The following is a 19,507-nucleotide window of genomic DNA, read 5'->3' as shown; positions in this document are numbered from 1 at the left end:
ACTAGAGGACTGCTACACCCCAGCCCAGCCCCACTCACCTTCTGCACCTTGTTGATGCGGTGAGCTGCCCGATTATCTTTGGCCTTTTGCTGAGGGATACAGGACACAGCCTTAGGGCCTAGTGCTTGGTCTCATGCCCCGCCCCCATACTGTACAGTGTTTTCACACTCCCTACCCAGAAGCTGATCCCTTCGGGCCTAGCTGCTTTAGGAGTGGGGAGTGGAAAGAACTGAGGTAAATTACCCAAAGATCCCTTCCTCCCTCTCAGTTCTCATGCTAACCCATGCTCCTTTCTGTCTCACCAGGTAGGGGGCTTTGTCAGCTGCTGGAACCTTTCTCCAGAGCTTCATAATTTGTTTGCAACGGCTTGACCAGTCTGGAGGGCAGAGGGAGTGAGTCAGAGGAGACTTGGCAGGCAACCCCTCCACCTGCCATGTTGCCAGGCTGTCTCCTTTGCCCTCGTCCCACAGGTACCTGGGTAATCTTGCTTGAGATTAGGAAAATTAATGTTGGCATACAGCACGGGTGAGATGGTGGACAGCTGGCCCAACTCCTCATCCTTCTCCCAGCGCTGAAGACTCCGCTGGTTATAGGAGAGTCCGTCGCCCTCACCCTCCGTGGTGGGGGTTGTGGGGGTGGAGGGCGTGGTGCCACCTGAGCCTGTCCAGGGGCTGTCGGGCTCACCGGGTTCTGGGCTAAAGAAGCCCCCGCGCTCCCTGGGGCGCAGGGGCAGAGAGTCACAGGGTGCAGGGATGCCAAGTCCCACCCCAGACAAACTGCCCAGAGCCTCAGGCCACTGCCCTGCCCCAAAAGAGGAGGGCCACTCACAAGGGAATGGGGAGGAACAGGGGAAGCGCTGCAGGAGTCGGAAGGGGCGAGGCATGAACTCAGATGGAGGGAAAGGACAACAGGGACTGCCCATGAAGTTTACACAGAGACACCAACCTAGAATCCAGGAACGGGGACTGGCAGAGGCCTGGGTAGGAGTCCATTGGGCTGCTGGAGGGCAGATTGCCCAAAGGGAGTCCACCTACAAGACGAACAGGATCAGAGAAAAGACAGCGACTGGCCCATCCTGGAGGCAAGCTTGGTTATGTCAGTCTTCAGACCACTCCCATCCGTATCACCTTGAAGAAAGGGTCTCTGCAGTGGCGTACGGCTGCCTTCTAGGCCAGGGGTTCCGCAACCCAGATGCTGCTCTCGTTCAGAGCCCAGAACATCCTTGAAGAGCTGCTGCAGGTCCTTGGATTCCATCTTGGGCAGTTCTGTAGGGGAATGAAGGATACTGCTGAGGAAGACTGGGAAGTTCAGGTGACACAACAGGTCTACAAATGATCATGGCCAAGGAAGGTGCCCAGGACTCCCCACCAGAGAAGCTGTACAGATCATAGTCCCACAGATAGGACCTCCTCCTTCTCCCACAGAAAACCCTTATACACAAACAGGTGTGGGTCACAGCCTCACCTTCTGTGGAAATCCTGTCTAAGTCAGAGCTAAGCATCCCTTCACCCGGGGTGCCTGGTTTCTCAGGGTCACTGGGCACTGGAGATGCCTTCACGCCCCCATCCTCAGGTCCTGTAAATGCCAGGAGAAACCCATTGGTCAAGGCCAGTATGGGTCATGGCCACTCTGAACCACAGAGGGTCATGGGACAGTTTCCAGCCTCCAACCCGACAATGCTCAGGGACATGGCAGAGGGACAGAGGCAAGGCCAAGACAGGACAGTCCCCCCGGCAGCTCTCACCTGGTGTATCAGCTTTGCCCTCGAGGCCACGGGATTCTTCATCTGCAATATCTGGACCATCATCGCCTATGAGCAAGAGTCCCCACTCCAATCAGAGATGTCCTACATCTGATGCCCAGAGCAGGTCTCCAGTCCCACAGCCCTACAGGCCAGGACCCTTGACCCCACCCTTGACTCCTGGAGGCCAGTCCATTTCCCATCAAATAAACTGCCAGCTCCTAAGCCAGAAGGAAGTCGGATTCTCTCAGACCACTTACTCCCACATAACTAACCTTTCTGCGATGTGGGGAGTTCCTTCCTTTCTGAGCTTCCATCTCCCTTGGCTTTTGGGGTTCCTAGTCCAAAGCTTGGCCGGCCCACCCCAACTGCAAAAAGGGCCTTACGGCTCAGGTCCAGCAGTTCCTTCCCAAAGAAGGCTTCCTGTGGGGCAGTCAAGGAGAAACAGGTTTCTTCATGCCCTGCAGGGCACAGACACCTCCCTTACTGCTTGGAGCCTGAGACCCACCTGCAGGTAAGCAGGGAACATGTCCTCCAGTTTGCTCTTCTTGCGCCCTCGCCGCTGCTGCTTCTTCTTCTCATCCCCTTCAGCTAAGCTCTGCTCCATGGTGCCCTCTGTAGGCAGGTCAGCAGGTATCACTGTGGACAGAACAGAAGTGTCAGACTTGGGTTGAGGGCATGCTGCTCCCAACTTGCAGGGTGACACTTTGTGCCTACTCTCTCCCACAACACCAGCTGGGTCTACCACCCTCTCGGCCCTTTCAATGAGTCCACCCACTGGGTCTCTCTAGCATTGTCCCACCTTCTCCCAGGCCCCACTGGTGCCCTCACCCGTCTCACCCTCGTCGGGCTGCCCATCCCCACTCAACACCTCCGCCTGTGCAGCTGGCCCCTTTTTCGTGCGTGTGTGGGATTTCCGCTGTCGCACCATGAAACCACCAATGCCTATGAGGAGGCAGAGCTGTGGATGAGAAGCCGCTGGGGGACCTATTGAGCTGCACCAAGCCACCCCACCACCCCACAAACCCATCCCAGGACCTCACCAGGCCGATAGGGTTTACGCTTGCGTTTTTTGCTTTCCTCGGTCTCCTCTTTGCCAGGCTCCACGTCAGGGCTGACAGGGCCCTCCAATTTAATTTCGCACTCCATGTGCTCCACACCACCTGCATATGGTGACAGAAAAGATAGAGGCAGATCAGAACGATAGGCCCTTTTAACCTTGTCATCCTGCCATGGAGAGAGCTGAGGACCTTGCCTCAGAGCCACTTAGACAAGACCAGCAGTGCTTAAGGGTAACTGTGAGTGGCAATGTAGCCCCCACCCAACATCCCACTCCCAGAGGCATGCTCCCACTATTCTGCCGCTCCCTAAGATTCCCCAAGCTAACCTTCACCCTTGAGCAACTCATCGGTGTCCAGGTCCCCATCCTTCTTGTCATCAGGACCAAGGGCCTCTGATGGCTCAGAACCCTCCAATCCTGCCTCGCCTGGGAGGCCAAGCCGTCCTCGCCGCTGGCGCCGCTTGTGCAGTGGTGACATGGTCAGGTTACGCAGCAAGGCCATGCCAGTTTCTGTCAGCCACACTCCTTCGAAGCGAAAGTACTGGGGCTCTGCATTAGAGGAGAGTGTGTGATCCCTGGATGGAAGCCCCAGGGAAACCAGAACTGCAAGTTTCAACCTATGTCCTTAGCTGAGACAAAGACAGTGACAAAAGTCCAGCTTAGGGTCTAACTGCTGGGGAGAAGAGACCACCTAAGGCACTGGCTGAGGCCCGAGTTCTCTGTCAGTGACCCAGGGAGATTCAGAGAGGAACTGTAACTCAGAAGGCTGCCTTTGCTCATGATTAACCCAAGCATCACTAGGGTGATTATCTTGCTGTCTGGGGCTATGAGGGCCCCTACTTGCTGAATGCCAGCACACAATGTCCTAGATGCCAGGAGCAGTGCCATATCACGATAAAGGAGATGTCCCTGGCCCCTTTCACTGATAAAAAAGAGTTATGTTCTTGGCCGGGCACGGTGGCTCACGCCTGTAATCCTGGCACTTTGGGAGGCCAAGGCAGGCAGATCACGAGGTCAGAGATCGAGACCGTACTGGCTAAGACGGTGAAACCCCGTCTCTACTAAAAATACAAAAAATTAGCTGGGCATGGTGATGGGCGCCTGTAGTTCCAGCTACTCGGGAGGCTGAGGCAGGAGAATGGCGTGAACCCGGGAGGTGGAGCTTGCAGTGTGCCAAGATTGTGTCACTGCACTCTAGCCTGGGCGACAAAGTGAGACTCTGTCTCACCAAAAAAAAAAAAAAAAAAAAAAAGAGTTCTGAAAATGAAATTCTGGCAGTAAAGAGGCCATGGTGCCTGATGAAAGGAACACTGCCCGGGAAGCTGGAAACCTTGGTTCTAGTCGTAACTTTGCCACTAACTCACTAGGTAACCTTGGGCAGGCCACTTAACTTCTCTGGGTCTGAGTTTCCTGAGTTTCCTCCTCTTAAAATGAGGAGATGAAGCTGGGGGGTTAGAGTTAGACCAGATGATGTCAGACGTCTGGTCTGGCTTTGGCAGTCAAAATTTCTGTGACTCACCAGGCTCTTTCACCTTCATGGGCACCAGCTCTGGAGGTGCAACAGGCGCTATGGAGAGAAGGACAAACGGAGGTGGCTGAGGTCCTGTCCCAAAGCAAGGTACCCCTGCCCTGACTCCTCCCCCTACCCAGCAGCTGGTACTCACCCACAGGCTTTACCACGTAGGGCTGGCAGGAGATACAGTCAAAGCCTTCATCGGCTGCCTGCTCCACATCGTCCTCTGTGAAGAGGCTCTCACAGCCAGCATGCATCCACCTGGAGAACAGAGACTGGAGGAAATGAGCTCAGGCAATGCGAGGCTAGCAACGGGGCCAACATGAAGAGAAAGGGATGTTCTCACCGTTCACAGTGACGGCACTGGATTAGTAGGTCCTCTTCTACGTAAGGAGCATGACAGATAGGGCAGGTCACCAGGCTGGCACAGGGCCCACAGTGTGTGTAACTATTCTGCCATTCACAGTGGAAGCCAGGGGAGGCAGCCCCACACTGCATACAAGACACACACCTGGTAGGAGCAGGAAAACAGAGCCTGAGCACCCAACCTACCCAAAGTACCCAGAAGTCCCCTCACCAGGAACCCAAGCCACCAGCCTGGCCTCCTAAACCCAGCCTCTGTCACATACTCAACATCATATCCACTTTAACATCTCAAGGCCCCAGGGCTCCAATAAAGATCACAGTCTCCTTACCACTTGCACTTCCAGCCACCCTTGGGGACGGTGAGCAGTGGGGGGTCCAGGCAGTATGTGTGGTAGCTAATATCACAGTCATCACAGAGCAGCAGGCGTGAGGGGTCGGAGGCCTGGCCGCACACCTCACACACAATACACTCCACACAACGCCAGCCCTTGAGCAGCATCACCTTGGTGATCTGAGGCAGAAAATGGGAACTTCTCAGGGTGTGAGGTGGAAAGGAGGTGGAACTTTTTTTGGGGGGGGGGGGGACGGAGTTTTGCTCTTGTTCCCCAGGCTGGAGTGCAATGGCGTGATCTTGGCTCACTGCAACCTCCGCCTCCCAGGTACAAGCAATTCTCCTGTCTCAGCCTCCCAGGTAGCTGGGATTACAGGTACCTGCCACCATGCCCAGCTAATTTTCTTGTATTTAGTAGAAACAGGATTTCACCATGTTAGTCAGGCTGGTCACAAACTCCTGACCTTGGGTGATCCACCTGCCTCAGCCTCCTGAAGTGAAGTGCTGGGATTACAGGTATGGGCCACCATGCCCAGCCTAGGAGGTGGGACTTCTAAGGGTGAAGCTGGAGGAACCCCAATGCAGAGACTAGGCCTCCATTTGAGCACAGGGAGACTTAGACAGAGCACCCTTGTCCCCAAAACAGGGACTCTAAACTTAGATTCCCAATCATCTCTGCTGATCAGAGAAGAGCTGCACTAGCCACTGCCTCATTGTGAATAGAATAGCAATCTTTCCACTAGCCAAGTCCCTAAGAAGAGACTATAGACAGAATTAGGTCCCCCAATTTTTCTTTTTTCTTTTTTTTTTTGGAAACAGAGCTCACTCTGTTGCCCAGGCTGGAGTGCAGTGGCATGATCTCAGTTCACTGCAACATCCGCCTCCCAGGTTCAAGCAATTTTCCTGCCTCGGCCTCCCGAGTGGCTGGGATTACAGGCACGCGCTACCACACTCAGCTAATTTTTGTATTTTTAGTAGAGACAGGGTTTCACCATGTTGGCCACAATGGTCTTGAACTCCTAATCTCAGGTGATACGTCTGCCTAGGCCTCCCAAAGTGCTGGGATTACAGATGGGAGCCACCATGCCCGGCCATGTTGTTATTTTTTACAATGGACTGAATTATACCAGCAAGTCAGGATCTACCACAAAGAAACTATGAAGTCCACCATGAGTTCCAAAGTATTTTTCCCCAAGAAAAGTTTGATAACCACTGGTGACTAATGAACAACATCCATGACCAGTGGCTGCTTTAAGGGGTGGTATGGCCAGGACAAGTAACTAGGGTAACAAATAACTGACCCTATTTCCCAGCCTACCCCTCTTGGGCCCGAACTCACCTTGCTGTTGACACAGTAAGGGTGATAGCACTGAGAGCACTGTGAACAGGCAAGGAGGTGGCCCTCTGCCCCCCGGCCAAAGCTGCCACATACCACACACATGTCCTGGGGAAACACAGAGAAACCCAAATGTCCAACTAGATCTCCCCATCCCACTCAGATCCAGCCCACTATGACGCTACAACACTGATTTGTGACCAGAGAGTCAGGAACCCCATCCCACAGCGTTAGGATGCTGTAAGCTACCAAGGGACCCTGCTCCTTCCTAGAATGCCTCACTCACCTAGTCAGGTCACTTGAATTTATAAAGCCTGACATGGGTAAAGGTAAGAACAAATTAAAGGAAGATAAGATGGGGTAAAGACTGGTCAGGTGAGAATCACATATGTGACAAAATTCTATCAGCTTCAAGATTATTCAAGTGAGGACACATGTAAGTTCCCTAAGCTATAAACTTCAATAGGGCAAAGAGCTTTTCACTGCTATTTCTTTTTTTTTTTTTTTTTTTTTGAGACGGAGTCTTGCTCTCGTCGCCCGGGGCTGAGTGCAGTGGCCAGACTCTCAGCTCACTGTCAAGCTCGCTCCGGGGTTTACGCCACTTCCCTGCCTCAGCCCTCCCAAGTAGCTGGGACTACAGGCGCCCGCCACCTTGCCCGCTGCTTTATTTTTGTTATTTTTTAGTAGAGTACGGGGCTTCACGCGTGGTTAGCCAGGGAGATGGTCTCGATCTCCTGACCTCATGGATCCGCCCGTCTCGGCTCTCCCAAAGTGCTGGGATTACAGGCTTGAGCCACCGTGCCCAGCCCCCTTTCACTGCTATTTCTCTAGCTCCTAGCTTAGTGCCAAGCTCAGAGGAGACACTCAAGAGAAATATGATGGATGGACAAACCAATGAACAACATGATTAGAATTCATGGTCTGTTTTCTCATTAGCTGGGTATCCCAAAAGTAGGTCCAGTTCTCCCCATCTATTCTCTCATCAAAACACAAACATACACAATGTTCAGTGTGTCAGGTCTCACTGTATGGTACCTGCATTAGGACAAATTTGTCTGTGTTGGAGAAGAGAACCACGGTATTCTGCATGGTGTCATCATCTTCTTCCTCCTCCTCCTTACTGGGAGAGCTATCAATGTCAGCAACCTAATGGGGAGAGAGTTGTGAAAAGTGAGGCAGATAAATCTGCCCCCACCAAGATACTTTCCTCTTTGGTGTTGGGGGAAGAAAGTGTGAACCCCTGGCTAAGATGAAGGCCAAAAGCCAGAAATAACGGACAGAACACCCCAGCTCCCAAACTGGGCCTCAGCCTGATAGCAGAGATTTCAGAAAAACCTGGGGGCCAAGTGGACAGGAATTCAGACATAGCCAGACAGACCCTAGACAAGCAGGCAGGTAGGCAAGCATGCAAAGGACTGGAAGGACTCAGAGGGTGCTAAAGCATGGTCGGGGGATGGGAGGAATAGGAGGCATCTCCTTACTACCAGAGTCTCAATGGAAGAAGCAGTTGACTTTAGCCGGGCCCGTCCTCTACCACGTCCTCCATGGGCTCCTCCACGAGGCCGGCGTCTTCCTGGGAAACTGCTGCTGCGACCCTGAGTGAAAGAAGGGGACAATGACAGGAGCATGTCAAGGGCTAGTGTGTTGGGTTTACACACTTGAACAGAAGAAGTGACAAATGGACACAGTAAGACAGGTAATAAGCCCAGGAGTCCCACTCATGGCAGGGGAAAAGGCCAAACTCCCAGATATCAACAAGTGCATAGCTGTAGCCCAAACCCATTCTTCCCCTCCCAAGAGTGGCCGACATGGACATGGAGAAAAAACAGTGACTTGAAAGAACCAAGTTTCTGGTCCCAATTCTATTACTGAGTAACCATGAATCTGGGCAAATTACTCATCCCTTCTATGTATTAGTATTTTCTCCTTAATAATTGGAATAAAGGATCTCCAAGTATAGGATTCACAAAGCAAGGTGGGAAAGTATCAGTGACACAGGACTATACCTCTGACAGGGCTAACTCTGATCACATCCCGCAGCTAGACAGTCCCTCACCTGTTTGATGCGGGAACGGGCTGGGGAGCTGCGCCGCCGCCCCTTCTCCCCCTCAGTTTTGCCTCCGCTAATAGCTGTCCCAGCATCGCACAATAGTGAATCATCAGTCTCTGGCAGTGAGTCGGTACAGAGCCGTAGGGAGCCCTCATCTCGGGCTGGACTAACATCTGTAGAGACCCCCAGCTCCATGGACAGGGAGCCACCCCCCTCCGGGTCAGGAGAGCCCAGGAGGGGCTCTGAGCCAGGAAAACTGGCACTGGCATCACCCTGGCTCAGATTCGAGATCTCATTAACGATGTCGGATTTGATGAGAGTGGGTGGTGTGGGGGCCACTGGTGCACGTGGCTCTTCCTGTTCTTCACATGGTGAGCCCTGCCCTGCTGTTTGCTTGCATTCGGGGTAGACCTCCATAGGGGTCACGGGGGCCAGCTCCTCGGGGTCCAGGAGCACAGGGGAGCCTTTAAGTTCACTAGCCAAACTGCCAGGGGTCTGTCCAGCCTCTGGCTGTGAACCTGGAGCATCAATCCCATCCAGAGGGGCTGTGTCTTCCCCTAGGCCAGAGAAGTCATCCAGGGCTGGGGCAGGGCTGGGGGCAGGGCAGGAAAGATCCCCCATCGGGGAAGGGAGAGGACTGGTGGCACTGGGTTCCAAGGCTGGGCATTCAGGGTCTGGAACTTTCTCAGTCTCCATCTCGTGCAGCTCAGCCTCATCTGAGACCCCCACTACCTTCCCTATGGGACTCAACGGGGAGGGAACGGACAGTGGCAGGGCAGGAGGGGAGCACTGGGAAGGAGGGGAGTTTTGGGGAGCCAAGGAATGCTGAAGGAGTGGCGAACACTGAGGGAGAAGGGGCTCCATCAGGATGGGAGAAGCCGGCCCCACTGGGGAGCCTGGAGATGGAGGAAGGATCATAGGGGGGACAGGCTCAGGGTCAGTGCAGTTAGCTTCTGGTGGAGGGCTGATGGGTGTCTCCAGGATGGGGGCAGCCAAGGGTGACTCAGGGTCACTGTCCCCTTTGGCACCAAAGGGGTACTCTAACTCCCCCAAAGGAGACAGAGCCGGTGGGGCCACAGCTGTGATAATGGGTGAGAGCGGAGGAGGAAGGGGATCTGGAAGGAAAGAGAAAAAAGAAGGGCTCTTAGATCAGACGTGCCATGAAGAGTTACAGCTGTTCCAGAGTAAGAGGGTACTAACTTCCCCTTACCTGGTGGCATCAGCTGAGGTGACAAGGATGGCTCCCCAGACGGGGACAAGGGCACCTCCTCAGGCAGAGGGGACAGAGGTGGTTCCCCAGGCTCAGACAGGGCTGGCTCTCCAAGCAAGGGAGATAAGGGTGGTTCCCCAGGGGGAGGGAACAAGGGCAACTCCTCAGGTGCAGGGCATTGGCCTGGCTCCTCGGGGTGCTCTTCAGGCCGAGGGGACAGGGGTGGCTCCTCAAGCTGAGGGGACAGGTGCGATTCCTCAGGCCGGGGGGACAGGCATGGTTCCTCAGACTGGGGGGACAGGTGTGATTCCTCAGGCTGGGGTGACAAAAATGGCTCCTCAGGCACAGGAGACAGGTGTGGCTCCTCAGTCTGGGGGGACAGGTGCAATTCCTCAAGCTGAGGGGACAGATGTGGTCCCTCAGCCTGGGGGGACAAGTGTGGCTCCTCAGGCACAGCGCACAGGCATGGCTCCTCAGGCTGGGGGGACAGGTGTGGCTCCTCAGGCTGCGGAGATAGGTGCGGCTCCTCAGGCCGGGGGGACAGGTGCAGTTCCTCAGGCCGGGGGGACACGTGCGGCTCCTCGGATAGGGGACAGAGTTGTGGCTCCTCAGGTAGTGGTGACAGGGGTGACTCCTCCAGCGGCAGGGACATGAGCGAGTCCTCAGGTGGTGGGGATGTGGGGGAGTTCTCGGGTGGTGGGGATGTGGGGGAGTCCTCAGGTGGCAGGGAGAGGCGTGAAGCCTCAGGTGGAGGGGATGTGGGAGACTCCTCAGGCGGTGGGGACAAGGGAGATTCCTCAGGCGGTGGAGACAGGCGTGACACCGCAGGCAGCGGGGACAGGCGCGATACCTCAGGAGGTGGGGACATAGGCGATTCTTCAGGTGGTGGGGACATAGGCGAGTCCTCAGGTGGTGGGGACAGGCGTGATGCCTCAGGTGGTGGGGAGAGGGGAGATTCCTCAGGTGGAGGGGACAGAGGAGACTCTTCAAATGGTGGAAACAGACGAGATGCCTCTGGTGGTGGAGACATGGGTGACTCTTCAGGTGGAGGGGACATGGGTGACTCCTCAGGCGGTGGAGACAGGCGAGATGCTTCAGGTGGCGGGGAAGTGGGCAGTTCCTCAGGTGGCGGGGACAAGGGAGATTCCTCAAATGGTGGGGACAGGGGCGATGCTTCAGGTGGTGGGGATAGAGGCGTCTCAAGTGCAGGAGACGGGGGTGACTCTTCCAGTGGAGAGAAGGGCGACTCCTCCAGTGGAGAAAAAGGTGATGATTCAGGTGGGGGAGACAGAGGAGACTCCTCAGGCGGCGGAGAGAGGGGCGATTCCTCCGGCGGCCGGGACAGGTGCAATGCCTCAGGAAGCGGGGATGCGGGCGAGTCCTCAGGTGGTGGGGACAGGCGCGATGCTTCAGGCGGTGGGGATGTGGGTGATTCCTCAGGTGGTGGGGACAGGGGTGACTCCTCAGGTGGGGGCAGCAGTGGCATCTCCTCATTTAGGGGGGCCTCCAACTGGGGCTCAAGTTGGACCCCTGCTCTCCCTGCAGACACAACAACACGATGCTCCTATCTAGCTCAGATCCACCCCACAGGAAGTGCAGGGTCCGGGGCAATGCACAAACTGTCTCTTATCACAGAATAAAAGGGGATGAATTTCAGGGACCCTCAAACCCTACTCACCTAGTGGTTTGGCTTCACATTGCAGGGGCCCCGGTTCCTTGGGTTGCATAGAGGTCACGTGCCCACCCTTTGGCTGCCCTTGGCATGCAACGTACAGAGCATCGGGCTCATCAGTGGGGGTATCGCCAGACTCTGGGGGTGAAAATCTGCAGAGGGTACAGGGGAGCAGGCACTGTGGCTCTCACCAGCTAACAAATCCTAGAGAGCACACTGGGGCGAGGCACGAATGCTGTGGATGGCACTGCCCACCTTAAGGCTCTCCTCTCAAAGTCCACTCAATTTAAGAAGAACCCTGCCAAACTCAGTCCTTCCAACCTGCCAGCCCAATCTCAGTCAGTCCACACCACTTACCTGCTACACACAGGGGTATGCTGCTCAGCAACAGAGCTGATAGGCTGACCTCCCTGGGTTCTGTGACAGCGGTGACAGACAGAGTAGTTCTCAAACCACTCCGAGTTGGGATTCAGTTCTGCTGAGCCCGCCCCACAGGACCGGCACACCCGGCATGCCTAAGGGAAGGGAGTGGGCAAAACAGGCATTGGTCAGACAGCAAAGACTAAAGAAGAGTATAGGACTTGTCAAGACAGAGAATGCTGTAGGAGGCAGAGTTAGGGACAGTAGGGCAGAATCAGGGTACACTCACCTTGCACTTCCAAGAGTGAGCAGGCAGTTCCTCCATGGGTGGTTTTAGGCAGAAAGTATGGTATCCTTTGTCACACGTCTCACAAACCAACATCTTAGAGTCATTCCCAGGTTTCCTGCAGAGGCACAGGGAACATTCCAGTGTCCTCTCTGCCCTCGTTTCTTTTTTGTTGTTTTCATGTTAACAGGCCTTCTCCGACTGCCCTCATTTTCAACCCTAACCTGTGTTGTGCCTAAGACTTCCCTCGTGCCCTTCCATTCCTACCTGCAGGCTTGGCACACTTTGCATTCAGGGCACTGCCAGCCAGCACGTTTGCGGGCAGTCAGAGCAGTGTCCAGGCAGGCCCCGTGATAGTGATGCCCACAGCTGGTACAGAAGAACAGGTCACACAACTCCCCTGGCCCCTCACACACTGCACAGCGAGCCTCCTCTGCAGGGGGTAGAGACACCACAGGTCAGCTATGGATTCCTTGCAAGCCTCAGCACAGTGCCGTACACAAAACAGGCACTCCATGGGCACAGAATGAACAAATAACAAAGTTACTGAGTGCCTGCCCAACGTCTGCCAGCTGTTCTAGGCACTGGAGACACAATGGTAAACGAGACAGGCAAACCCCTGGTGCTCACAAAGTTCACACCTATTTTAGTGAGGCAGACCAACAGTATATAATTCTATACTTTGATCAGTGCTCTGTAGAGTACAAAAATCCAAGGCACACTTGGTCTCTCATTTGCCCTATGACCAAAGATCAGGACTTCTCACCCAGATGTGCAGCCCCCTCACTGTGCTCTGGGCATAGCAGCTGCAGTGTTTTCATGGATAGGAAGGAACCACTGGCAGTCGCGCAGGGGAAGTGGTAAAGCCGTGGACATCCAGGTGAGCGGCAAGGGATGGAGGCACCAAGCCTGGCGCAGTGGGAGCAGCGCTGCCAGGGTGAAGAAAGAGCCTCAGTGTCAGCCAGCTCTCCCCAAAGAAACAGTTCAGGCACTAGCTCTGCCCCAGCATACCCACACTCCTTCTCATTCCACCCTGACTCTCAGAAGCCCACCAGCCCTACCCTTCACCTATGCAATCCCTTGGCCCCAGCCCCACCTGTGAGATCCCTGAGAAGATGGCCTTGTCCACACCACATAGTTCTGGGCCCTCCTGCCCCCATACGCCTGCCGACCACGCAGCACACCAATGGTGAGCCCAGCAGGACCCTTTACAGGTGGGAAGAGGTAAACAGAAAGGAAAGAGTTAACAGAAAGGGGATCGCTGGCTCAGGACTACCCAGTCCTTCTCCCATTTGCTGCCCCATTCTCCTCACTCACCTCCAGGTTCTCCTAGGTGGGCAGGTGTAAGGCCCTCAGGGAAACCAATCTGTGACAGGTCCTCACTGGGCAGCACTGCCTCATTGGGCCCTGGGCTCCCCCCAGGGGATACCACTGGACACCGGGGCCAATCAAATGGCAACTCAAAGCGCCGTAGCTCCCGCTGCCCATGCAGACTGGGCTCCCCGCAGTTACAGAGAGCACAACGCCGCACCGGACCCCCACTGTGGACACACAAGCATCAGTACCACGCCAGGCCCCCAGCAACCCCATGATTTGGCATGCCCATGGTTCCCCGACACTCATTTTCCTAAATTCTCTTCCTTGAAAGCCCTAGACTCTCAAATCAAATCCTTATGTGCCCTCAAACAAGTTACCTGCAGTCCTGAGGAGTCTCCTGAAGACTGGGACTCCCAGAACTAGGGACAGAGACCTCTCCCACATGTGGGTTAGGCAGGTCTGACTCAGTGGCACTTGGGTCCTCAGAAGTTGCAGGTCCATCAGCTGAATAAACAGACAAACAGCATGTGTCAGTCATCATCCCTATTTAATACAAAGTCCACTCACCAGACACATGAGATTATCCAAAACCTGAGTGGATCAGAGTTATGATATTTCAACTGTTGTCTCAAAGAACAAAGTTGTTCCATTACTTATCTGCTGCATAGACTTAGCTCATGTCCTTGGGCCAAGACCAAAAATATAAGGTTGCCTGTGAAATCTAAAAGCAAATAAAGAATTTGTCCTACTCACCTGCCGGTTCTGAATCTTTATCCTCACCAGGCAGCTTCTGGCTGTCCATCCCTCTCTCCGACTGGGCAGGGCCCTCTCGGGGAGACCTGTTGGTGCCAAGGAAGAGATCTATATGCCTAGTAAGTCTTCCCAAGAAGCACTTTTCCCAGAATCCTGGGAAGAAGGCATCCAGACCCTCCAGACATCAGAGCAAGCCATACTACAAAATCCTATACTGACAAGAAAGTCATTCTCCCTAACCTGTAGGGTCACTTCCTCCCCAGATAAACACATACCCTCTTCTCCCACTCTGGAGAGATTCTCAGGGGATCCATTTGACTTTCCCACTTCCAGCCTCCTCTGTAAGAGTTCCTGGGGCCATAGCATCCAACTAGAAGCATATCCATTTATATCTAATACTGCTGTTTGCCTTGCCTCTGGGTTTTTGGCTTTTGGTGAGCCCTATTCCACACCTTTTCTTCAAGTCTCAAGTAAGCTGCCATTCTAGAGGCTAGTCTGTGCCAACCCAGGGGTAGTTATGACCCAGGAAGCCTGAGTCCAGCAAAAATCCCTCTCCCAGAGGCAGAGTCTGAGGCAATGCAAGAGATGGAACACACTACTAGAACTATAGCCTAGCTATGGATAGATCTCCCCCACCGCCACTTGTTTCTACGAGGACATCACCATCACAAAAGAAGAAACTCCCTAATTTCCACCCACTTCCAACCTAAATCCAGCTCAGACCAACCCCTAGCCCGTGCCCTAACTGAGCTCAGGGTCTCACCCAGCCTGAAGGTCTCAGGTCATTGCCCTTAGCAACACCAACTGCCCTTCCTCTTCAGATATCCCTAGTAGTTAACAGAAGTGGACCTTGAGAGTTACTGAGCATGTGTAGCCAGGCCTGAGGCTAAGCATGCTGGGAATTGTAGTCTCAGGACGCATACAGTCACTCAGAGGAGTTCTAAACAGGGCAGGACACAGCACAGCAGAGCTGAGTAGCTTCCTTCCTCTTCCCTCAAGCAGGGTTTCCACACACATACATGGGGGTGGGGAATAACGGTCCCTTGTCCATTCTTCTAAGAAATACATGCCTGTATCAGAGCCTAATGAAACACACTAAAGTTACACCTAAAAAAGTTGAGACCTACACCTTTGGGTATTATTTTCCTAGACCTCAGAGGGAATTAAGCACAGCGGGGGGGGGGGGGGGGGAACAATAATTACAGATATGAGGAATAGGAAAGGGACCCTATAGGAGGAGGAAGAAAGGGATAAGTGCCAGCAGCTTGTAGTGGGAAGTATATATCCTTTCTCTTAATCAGAGAAGAATACAGTGTTCCTAAAGCAAGTGGTGGTGAGGTGGGGGAAATCCCTAAAACAGAACTCTAAACAATAAAAGTTTGATAAATTAATCTCTCACCTTATCCACTCTTCTTGACTAACCAGAGTGACCACACCACCCTTAGCAAGGACAGCCTCTCCTCCCAAACTGGAAGGCAAACACCCCAGTCAGCCACTTAGGGTTGAATGACTGGGACAAACGAGACAAGGGGGAACCCTCAAAGGCGCCCCAAATCAGTAAATCAATTCCCTAAGAACTACAGTATCACTCCTCCTGCTCTGAACTCACCCTTTATTTCCAGATACTGGCTACGCCCCTCTGGAGACATGTCACAGGAAAGAAAATTCCTTTTTCCCCTAACACTCTCAGAACCTACTGGATAAAGTAAAGCATCACCTGATACACATCATCTCCATTCCCAAGCCATCTCTCTTTCCCAAACCTGCCACACAACCACACCTGAAAGGAAAGCAGGGTGGTCATCTGGCCGGCTCATAGAAAAGCTGCTCCAGAACTTCAAGGAGTCCTTAGAAGCTACCATGGGAAGTGGGAGATGGAGGTGAGGGCAGCAGCCAGGCCCCTCTTCCATTCAGTCATTCAAGGCCTGACCACACCCAGAAGGTCCAAGGGGCTCTTAAAGTTTTCTAATTGTTTGCATCTTACTACTTCTTACCACTACATACCCCGAAAGATCCTCTACCCGCTCTGCTCTCAAAGTTAAGGCCAAAAGAGTCACAAACATCAAGAAGCAAAGGGCAACAATGATAATACAGTGGGTAGGAGAGCTGCCTCACACAAGGCCAGAGGGGCAAATTCCTCAGCTCTCCCCCGAGCTCAGCCCTCTCGGGCAGGTAAGGCTGGTACTGCTCAAGAAGGTAAAGAAACCACCTTCATCTGGCCTTGAGAGACAGACTACAACCATCCTCCAAAGCCAGAGCCCATGCATGGGGCCATGGAAGATGAGAGATTAAGAAGCAAAGAGAAGAATGTCATACAAGTTGTACCAAAAATAATCTAGGGGCACCTCCAAAAGCCTCAGCCCTCAGTCCCTATTTCCCCAGCCCTGAAGTCCAGCACCGGGATCCCAATGCTGATTCCCAGTTAACAGGCCCCTGAACATATCTAAACAAAGACCCCAGGTTATCCAGTCCCATCATTCACAGTCAGTAAACCCACACACATACACACCAAGGATTTTTTCCCTGGATCTAAAATGGGCTAGTGTCTCGCCAGGCTTCCTCCACAGAACTAGAGATCCCAGACAGTAGGTACAGATCTAGGGAGTAAAACTGTGCTGGCACCCCTCAATCCTATACCTTAGAGGTCCAAAACAGCAAAGAAAAGGACAGGGATTGATCTCAACCCACTCTCCTTCCTGCCTCCCTCCCAGACCAACAGCTTTCACTCCATTTTCCCAGGCAAGGGGGAAATGGACACTTGGAGAGGTATAAGGCTGCAGCAGGCCCTTGAGTGAACAGCTCTTCAGTAGGACTCAGGACTTCCTGGTTCCCAGCCTGAGACTCAAACCACACCTCTTCCCACCCCCATTTTGGGTCAGCCCTCCGAGATGGATCCAAAAGGAACACTGGCCCTGCAGACCCTCTGAACTGTGTCCCTGGCTCATCCTGAAGGCAGGCACAGCTAACAAGGTGCAGTCCTACGTAAGGAAGTTGTTTCAGGACAAACAGGAGGGACTCTCCATAGAATGCAGGAGTGGAGAGCAGGGTTGACAGCTCACCTCACTCCACTACCCCTGTAACACCTCTCACCTTTGAGAAATCTTTAAAAGGCAAAACCTCTATTTTCTCTTTCTCAAAACCAGACTCAAAGAAATCTAGCATATGTATGTTGGAGCAGATAGAAGGAGCAAAATGCACCAGCCAAATCCCTGCTGGGCAGCATGACAGGTGTGAGAGGGGCAGTCCCAGCCCAAGCAAGGCCCACAGGATTGAGGCTCAAGCTGCAGGCACATACACACTCTTTCTCCCCAATACCTACTGCCAGGTGTAGAATCACTGGTTTCCAGGAGAAAAGAGCTCTGATCAAGCCATTTCTCCTCCAGAGAGATACAGGCCACCCCATTCTGCACAGTTGGTACAGGATCAGAAAACCAGTTAACAATCCCTGGTCAAAAAAGGGTTGGAGAGGTCTGGGAGGGGCTTGCAGGACTGGCCAGGGACTCATGGCAGCCAGCTCTCCATACCAGGCCGGGAGAAGGCAAAAGACAAAAGCCATTTTTTGCAGCCTACATTCGCAGGGAGCAAATCTCAAGGGCCTCTTCTATAATCCTCTAGAGATTAGATCCATCCTAAGAGGAGGGGAGGCAAAGCAGGCTAAGACAGCAGTAGGCCTCACTGGGGTCACTTTGCCAGGCAGGGGTAGTTTAAAGTTGAACAGCAGGGCCAGAGCTGCCCCCAGCCCCGCCTCCTTCTTGCCCCAGCCATTCCCTTCACACACAACTAGTCAGTTTCCACACACTCTCCCTTTGCCCAGTGAAAGAAGGCCTGGTGAAGGATCTGGGGTTCCTTGAGTTTTCCAGGGACTGCTTTGGGTGCCCAACTCGGTAGGAACAACCTTAAGATCCAACTGGCATAATAAGTCTGACCTGGCAGTGGCACCCTCCCCCACCATCCCAAGTTGCTCTGTCCCAAGGCCCACAAGGAACCCTGAGAGGAGCAGCAGCAGCCTGGGATTGGTGCTGGCATCAGGGCCTGGGTCCTACTTTAGTCGAGCTCCCCCAACACAAAAATAAACAGGCAGAGAGGCTATCTGGCCAGGTTCCCAAACTCCCGTGGTTCTCTGAACCCCCAGTCTTTAAAGAGGCACACCCCAAGACACCAGGCCTCAGTTCTGCCCTGGTGACTGGCTCAGGTTCCCTTGACAGACCCTGCCAAAGGAACGCTCCCCAGCTTTGGCACCCCCTTCTCCAACCTAAAGGCCAGCTCCGGCTAAGATAGTCCATCTGGCTGTGCCCCCAGTCCAACCCTTTCTGGGCCCTGGCCGGGCGGACTTCACTCACCTCTTCACAGGGCGATCCAGAAATCCTCATCCGAGAACATGGCCAGAGCCCGGGCCGCTCCCCGACCTCCAACCGCCAGAGCGATCACAGCCGCCCCCCGCACGGGGGGGCTTAGGGGGGCCAAGAACGGTAAATCCAGGTCGGAGTGGCCACCCTCCCCCCACAAAAAACAGCAAGAAGCCAAAGAGGGGTTCTCTGCCTCAGGTTCCAGCAGTTTAGGTTTCCATGGACAGCCCCAGGGCGGCGAATCCCGAGCGGACACAAAGAGAGCACCGGTGGCTTTGATCTTGGGCGAGCAGGCTCCGCATCCGCGTCGCCGGGCGGCCTCTTAGTCCTAGGGCCCGGCCAGCGCCCCGGCCGCCCGCGCCGGGCTCGGGCGGAACGTCGAGGCTCTCCAGATGGAACGTCGAGGCGCCTCCCCAGCAGCCCGGAAGGAATGCCGCGCCGCCCCGCGCCTGGCCCGGATGGAACGTGAGACCCTCGCAGGAGCGCCGAGCCCCTCTCCCCGCCCCGGCCGGCGCCCGGGGCCGCGCGAGCTACGGCGACGCGGGGCCGGCGGGGCCGCGGGGCTGAACCTGACACACACCCAGCGCCGGGCTTCTCGACCCCGAGCGCTCACCCTCGGCGGCTTCGAGCCCCCCACCTTCTGCTCCCCCCGGGGAAGGGAGGAGGCTAGGTGGGCGAGGAAGAGGAAGGGGCGGGCGGTGCGAGCCCTCTGCCCGCTCCCCTCCGGCCGCTCCAGGCCCTGCGCTCGCCTCCCTTCCCCTCTGGCCTCGGGAGCTGCCCCGCCCCCGGCCTGGCCGGCTTTGGTCGGTGGCACCCCCTCGACCCCGGCTGACTGTGATCGCAGGGGGCCTAGAGGTGCATGGCCCAACCCCGGCTCCCGGCACCGGGGGGTCAGGAAACTGAGCGGAAAGTGGGGAACGAGGCAGCCATTTGCAACCGGAGAGGAAAGTAGTGCAGCGCGGCGCCGCTCCGCCTCCCCCCCTCCGCCTCCTGTTCGGCCGGTAGGGTGGTTCCTGCGAAGGGGCTATTTCCTGGCCCGAGAGCTGGGCAGCGGTCGTGAAGATTCGTGAAGCCTTCGGCGCGAGATCCGGGGGGGCCTTTTGCCCGGGGCACCCCACTCGAGAGGGGGAGAAAGGAGAAGAGGCGGCCCTATTTTGTGTTGGAGC

At 54.8% G+C, this 19,507-nt stretch overlaps 1 protein-coding gene across 1 annotated transcript in view; it reads right to left on the bottom strand.

The window, feature by feature from the left end:
- KMT2D (lysine methyltransferase 2D) overlaps positions 1-19,507 on the bottom strand; it is a 40,760-nt gene extending 21,253 nt beyond the window's left edge. Inside the window, exons 1-31 of the mRNA XM_017894735.1 lie at positions 18,336-19,507; positions 13,996-14,081; positions 13,620-13,746; positions 13,243-13,466; positions 13,022-13,131; positions 12,692-12,854; positions 12,193-12,358; positions 11,929-12,043; positions 11,637-11,794; positions 11,286-11,431; positions 9,608-11,146; positions 8,404-9,512; positions 7,829-7,942; positions 7,383-7,493; positions 6,351-6,455; positions 5,010-5,191; positions 4,661-4,825; positions 4,466-4,575; positions 4,321-4,368; positions 3,129-3,350; positions 2,785-2,904; positions 2,582-2,686; positions 2,250-2,380; positions 2,017-2,164; positions 1,745-1,810; positions 1,465-1,575; positions 1,128-1,265; positions 946-1,030; positions 475-716; positions 303-376; positions 39-89 (exon numbers count right to left, since the gene is read on the bottom strand). Of these exons, the coding sequence (XP_017750224.1) occupies positions 39-89; positions 303-376; positions 475-716; positions 946-1,030; positions 1,128-1,265; positions 1,465-1,575; positions 1,745-1,810; positions 2,017-2,164; positions 2,250-2,380; positions 2,582-2,686; positions 2,785-2,904; positions 3,129-3,350; positions 4,321-4,368; positions 4,466-4,575; positions 4,661-4,825; positions 5,010-5,191; positions 6,351-6,455; positions 7,383-7,493; positions 7,829-7,942; positions 8,404-9,512; positions 9,608-11,146; positions 11,286-11,431; positions 11,637-11,794; positions 11,929-12,043; positions 12,193-12,358; positions 12,692-12,854; positions 13,022-13,131; positions 13,243-13,466; positions 13,620-13,746; positions 13,996-14,044 (6,234 nt within the window). The 5' untranslated portion in view covers positions 14,045-14,081; positions 18,336-19,507. The remainder of the gene's footprint in view (positions 1-38; positions 90-302; positions 377-474; positions 717-945; positions 1,031-1,127; positions 1,266-1,464; positions 1,576-1,744; positions 1,811-2,016; positions 2,165-2,249; positions 2,381-2,581; positions 2,687-2,784; positions 2,905-3,128; positions 3,351-4,320; positions 4,369-4,465; positions 4,576-4,660; positions 4,826-5,009; positions 5,192-6,350; positions 6,456-7,382; positions 7,494-7,828; positions 7,943-8,403; positions 9,513-9,607; positions 11,147-11,285; positions 11,432-11,636; positions 11,795-11,928; positions 12,044-12,192; positions 12,359-12,691; positions 12,855-13,021; positions 13,132-13,242; positions 13,467-13,619; positions 13,747-13,995; positions 14,082-18,335) is intronic.

This window comes from Rhinopithecus bieti, unplaced genomic scaffold (genome assembly GCF_001698545.2).
Source record: "Rhinopithecus bieti isolate Rb0 unplaced genomic scaffold, ASM169854v2 scaffold_24390, whole genome shotgun sequence".
Taxonomy (NCBI): domain Eukaryota; kingdom Metazoa; phylum Chordata; class Mammalia; order Primates; family Cercopithecidae; genus Rhinopithecus; species Rhinopithecus bieti.
This window is presented reverse-complemented; position numbering and strand designations above follow the sequence as displayed.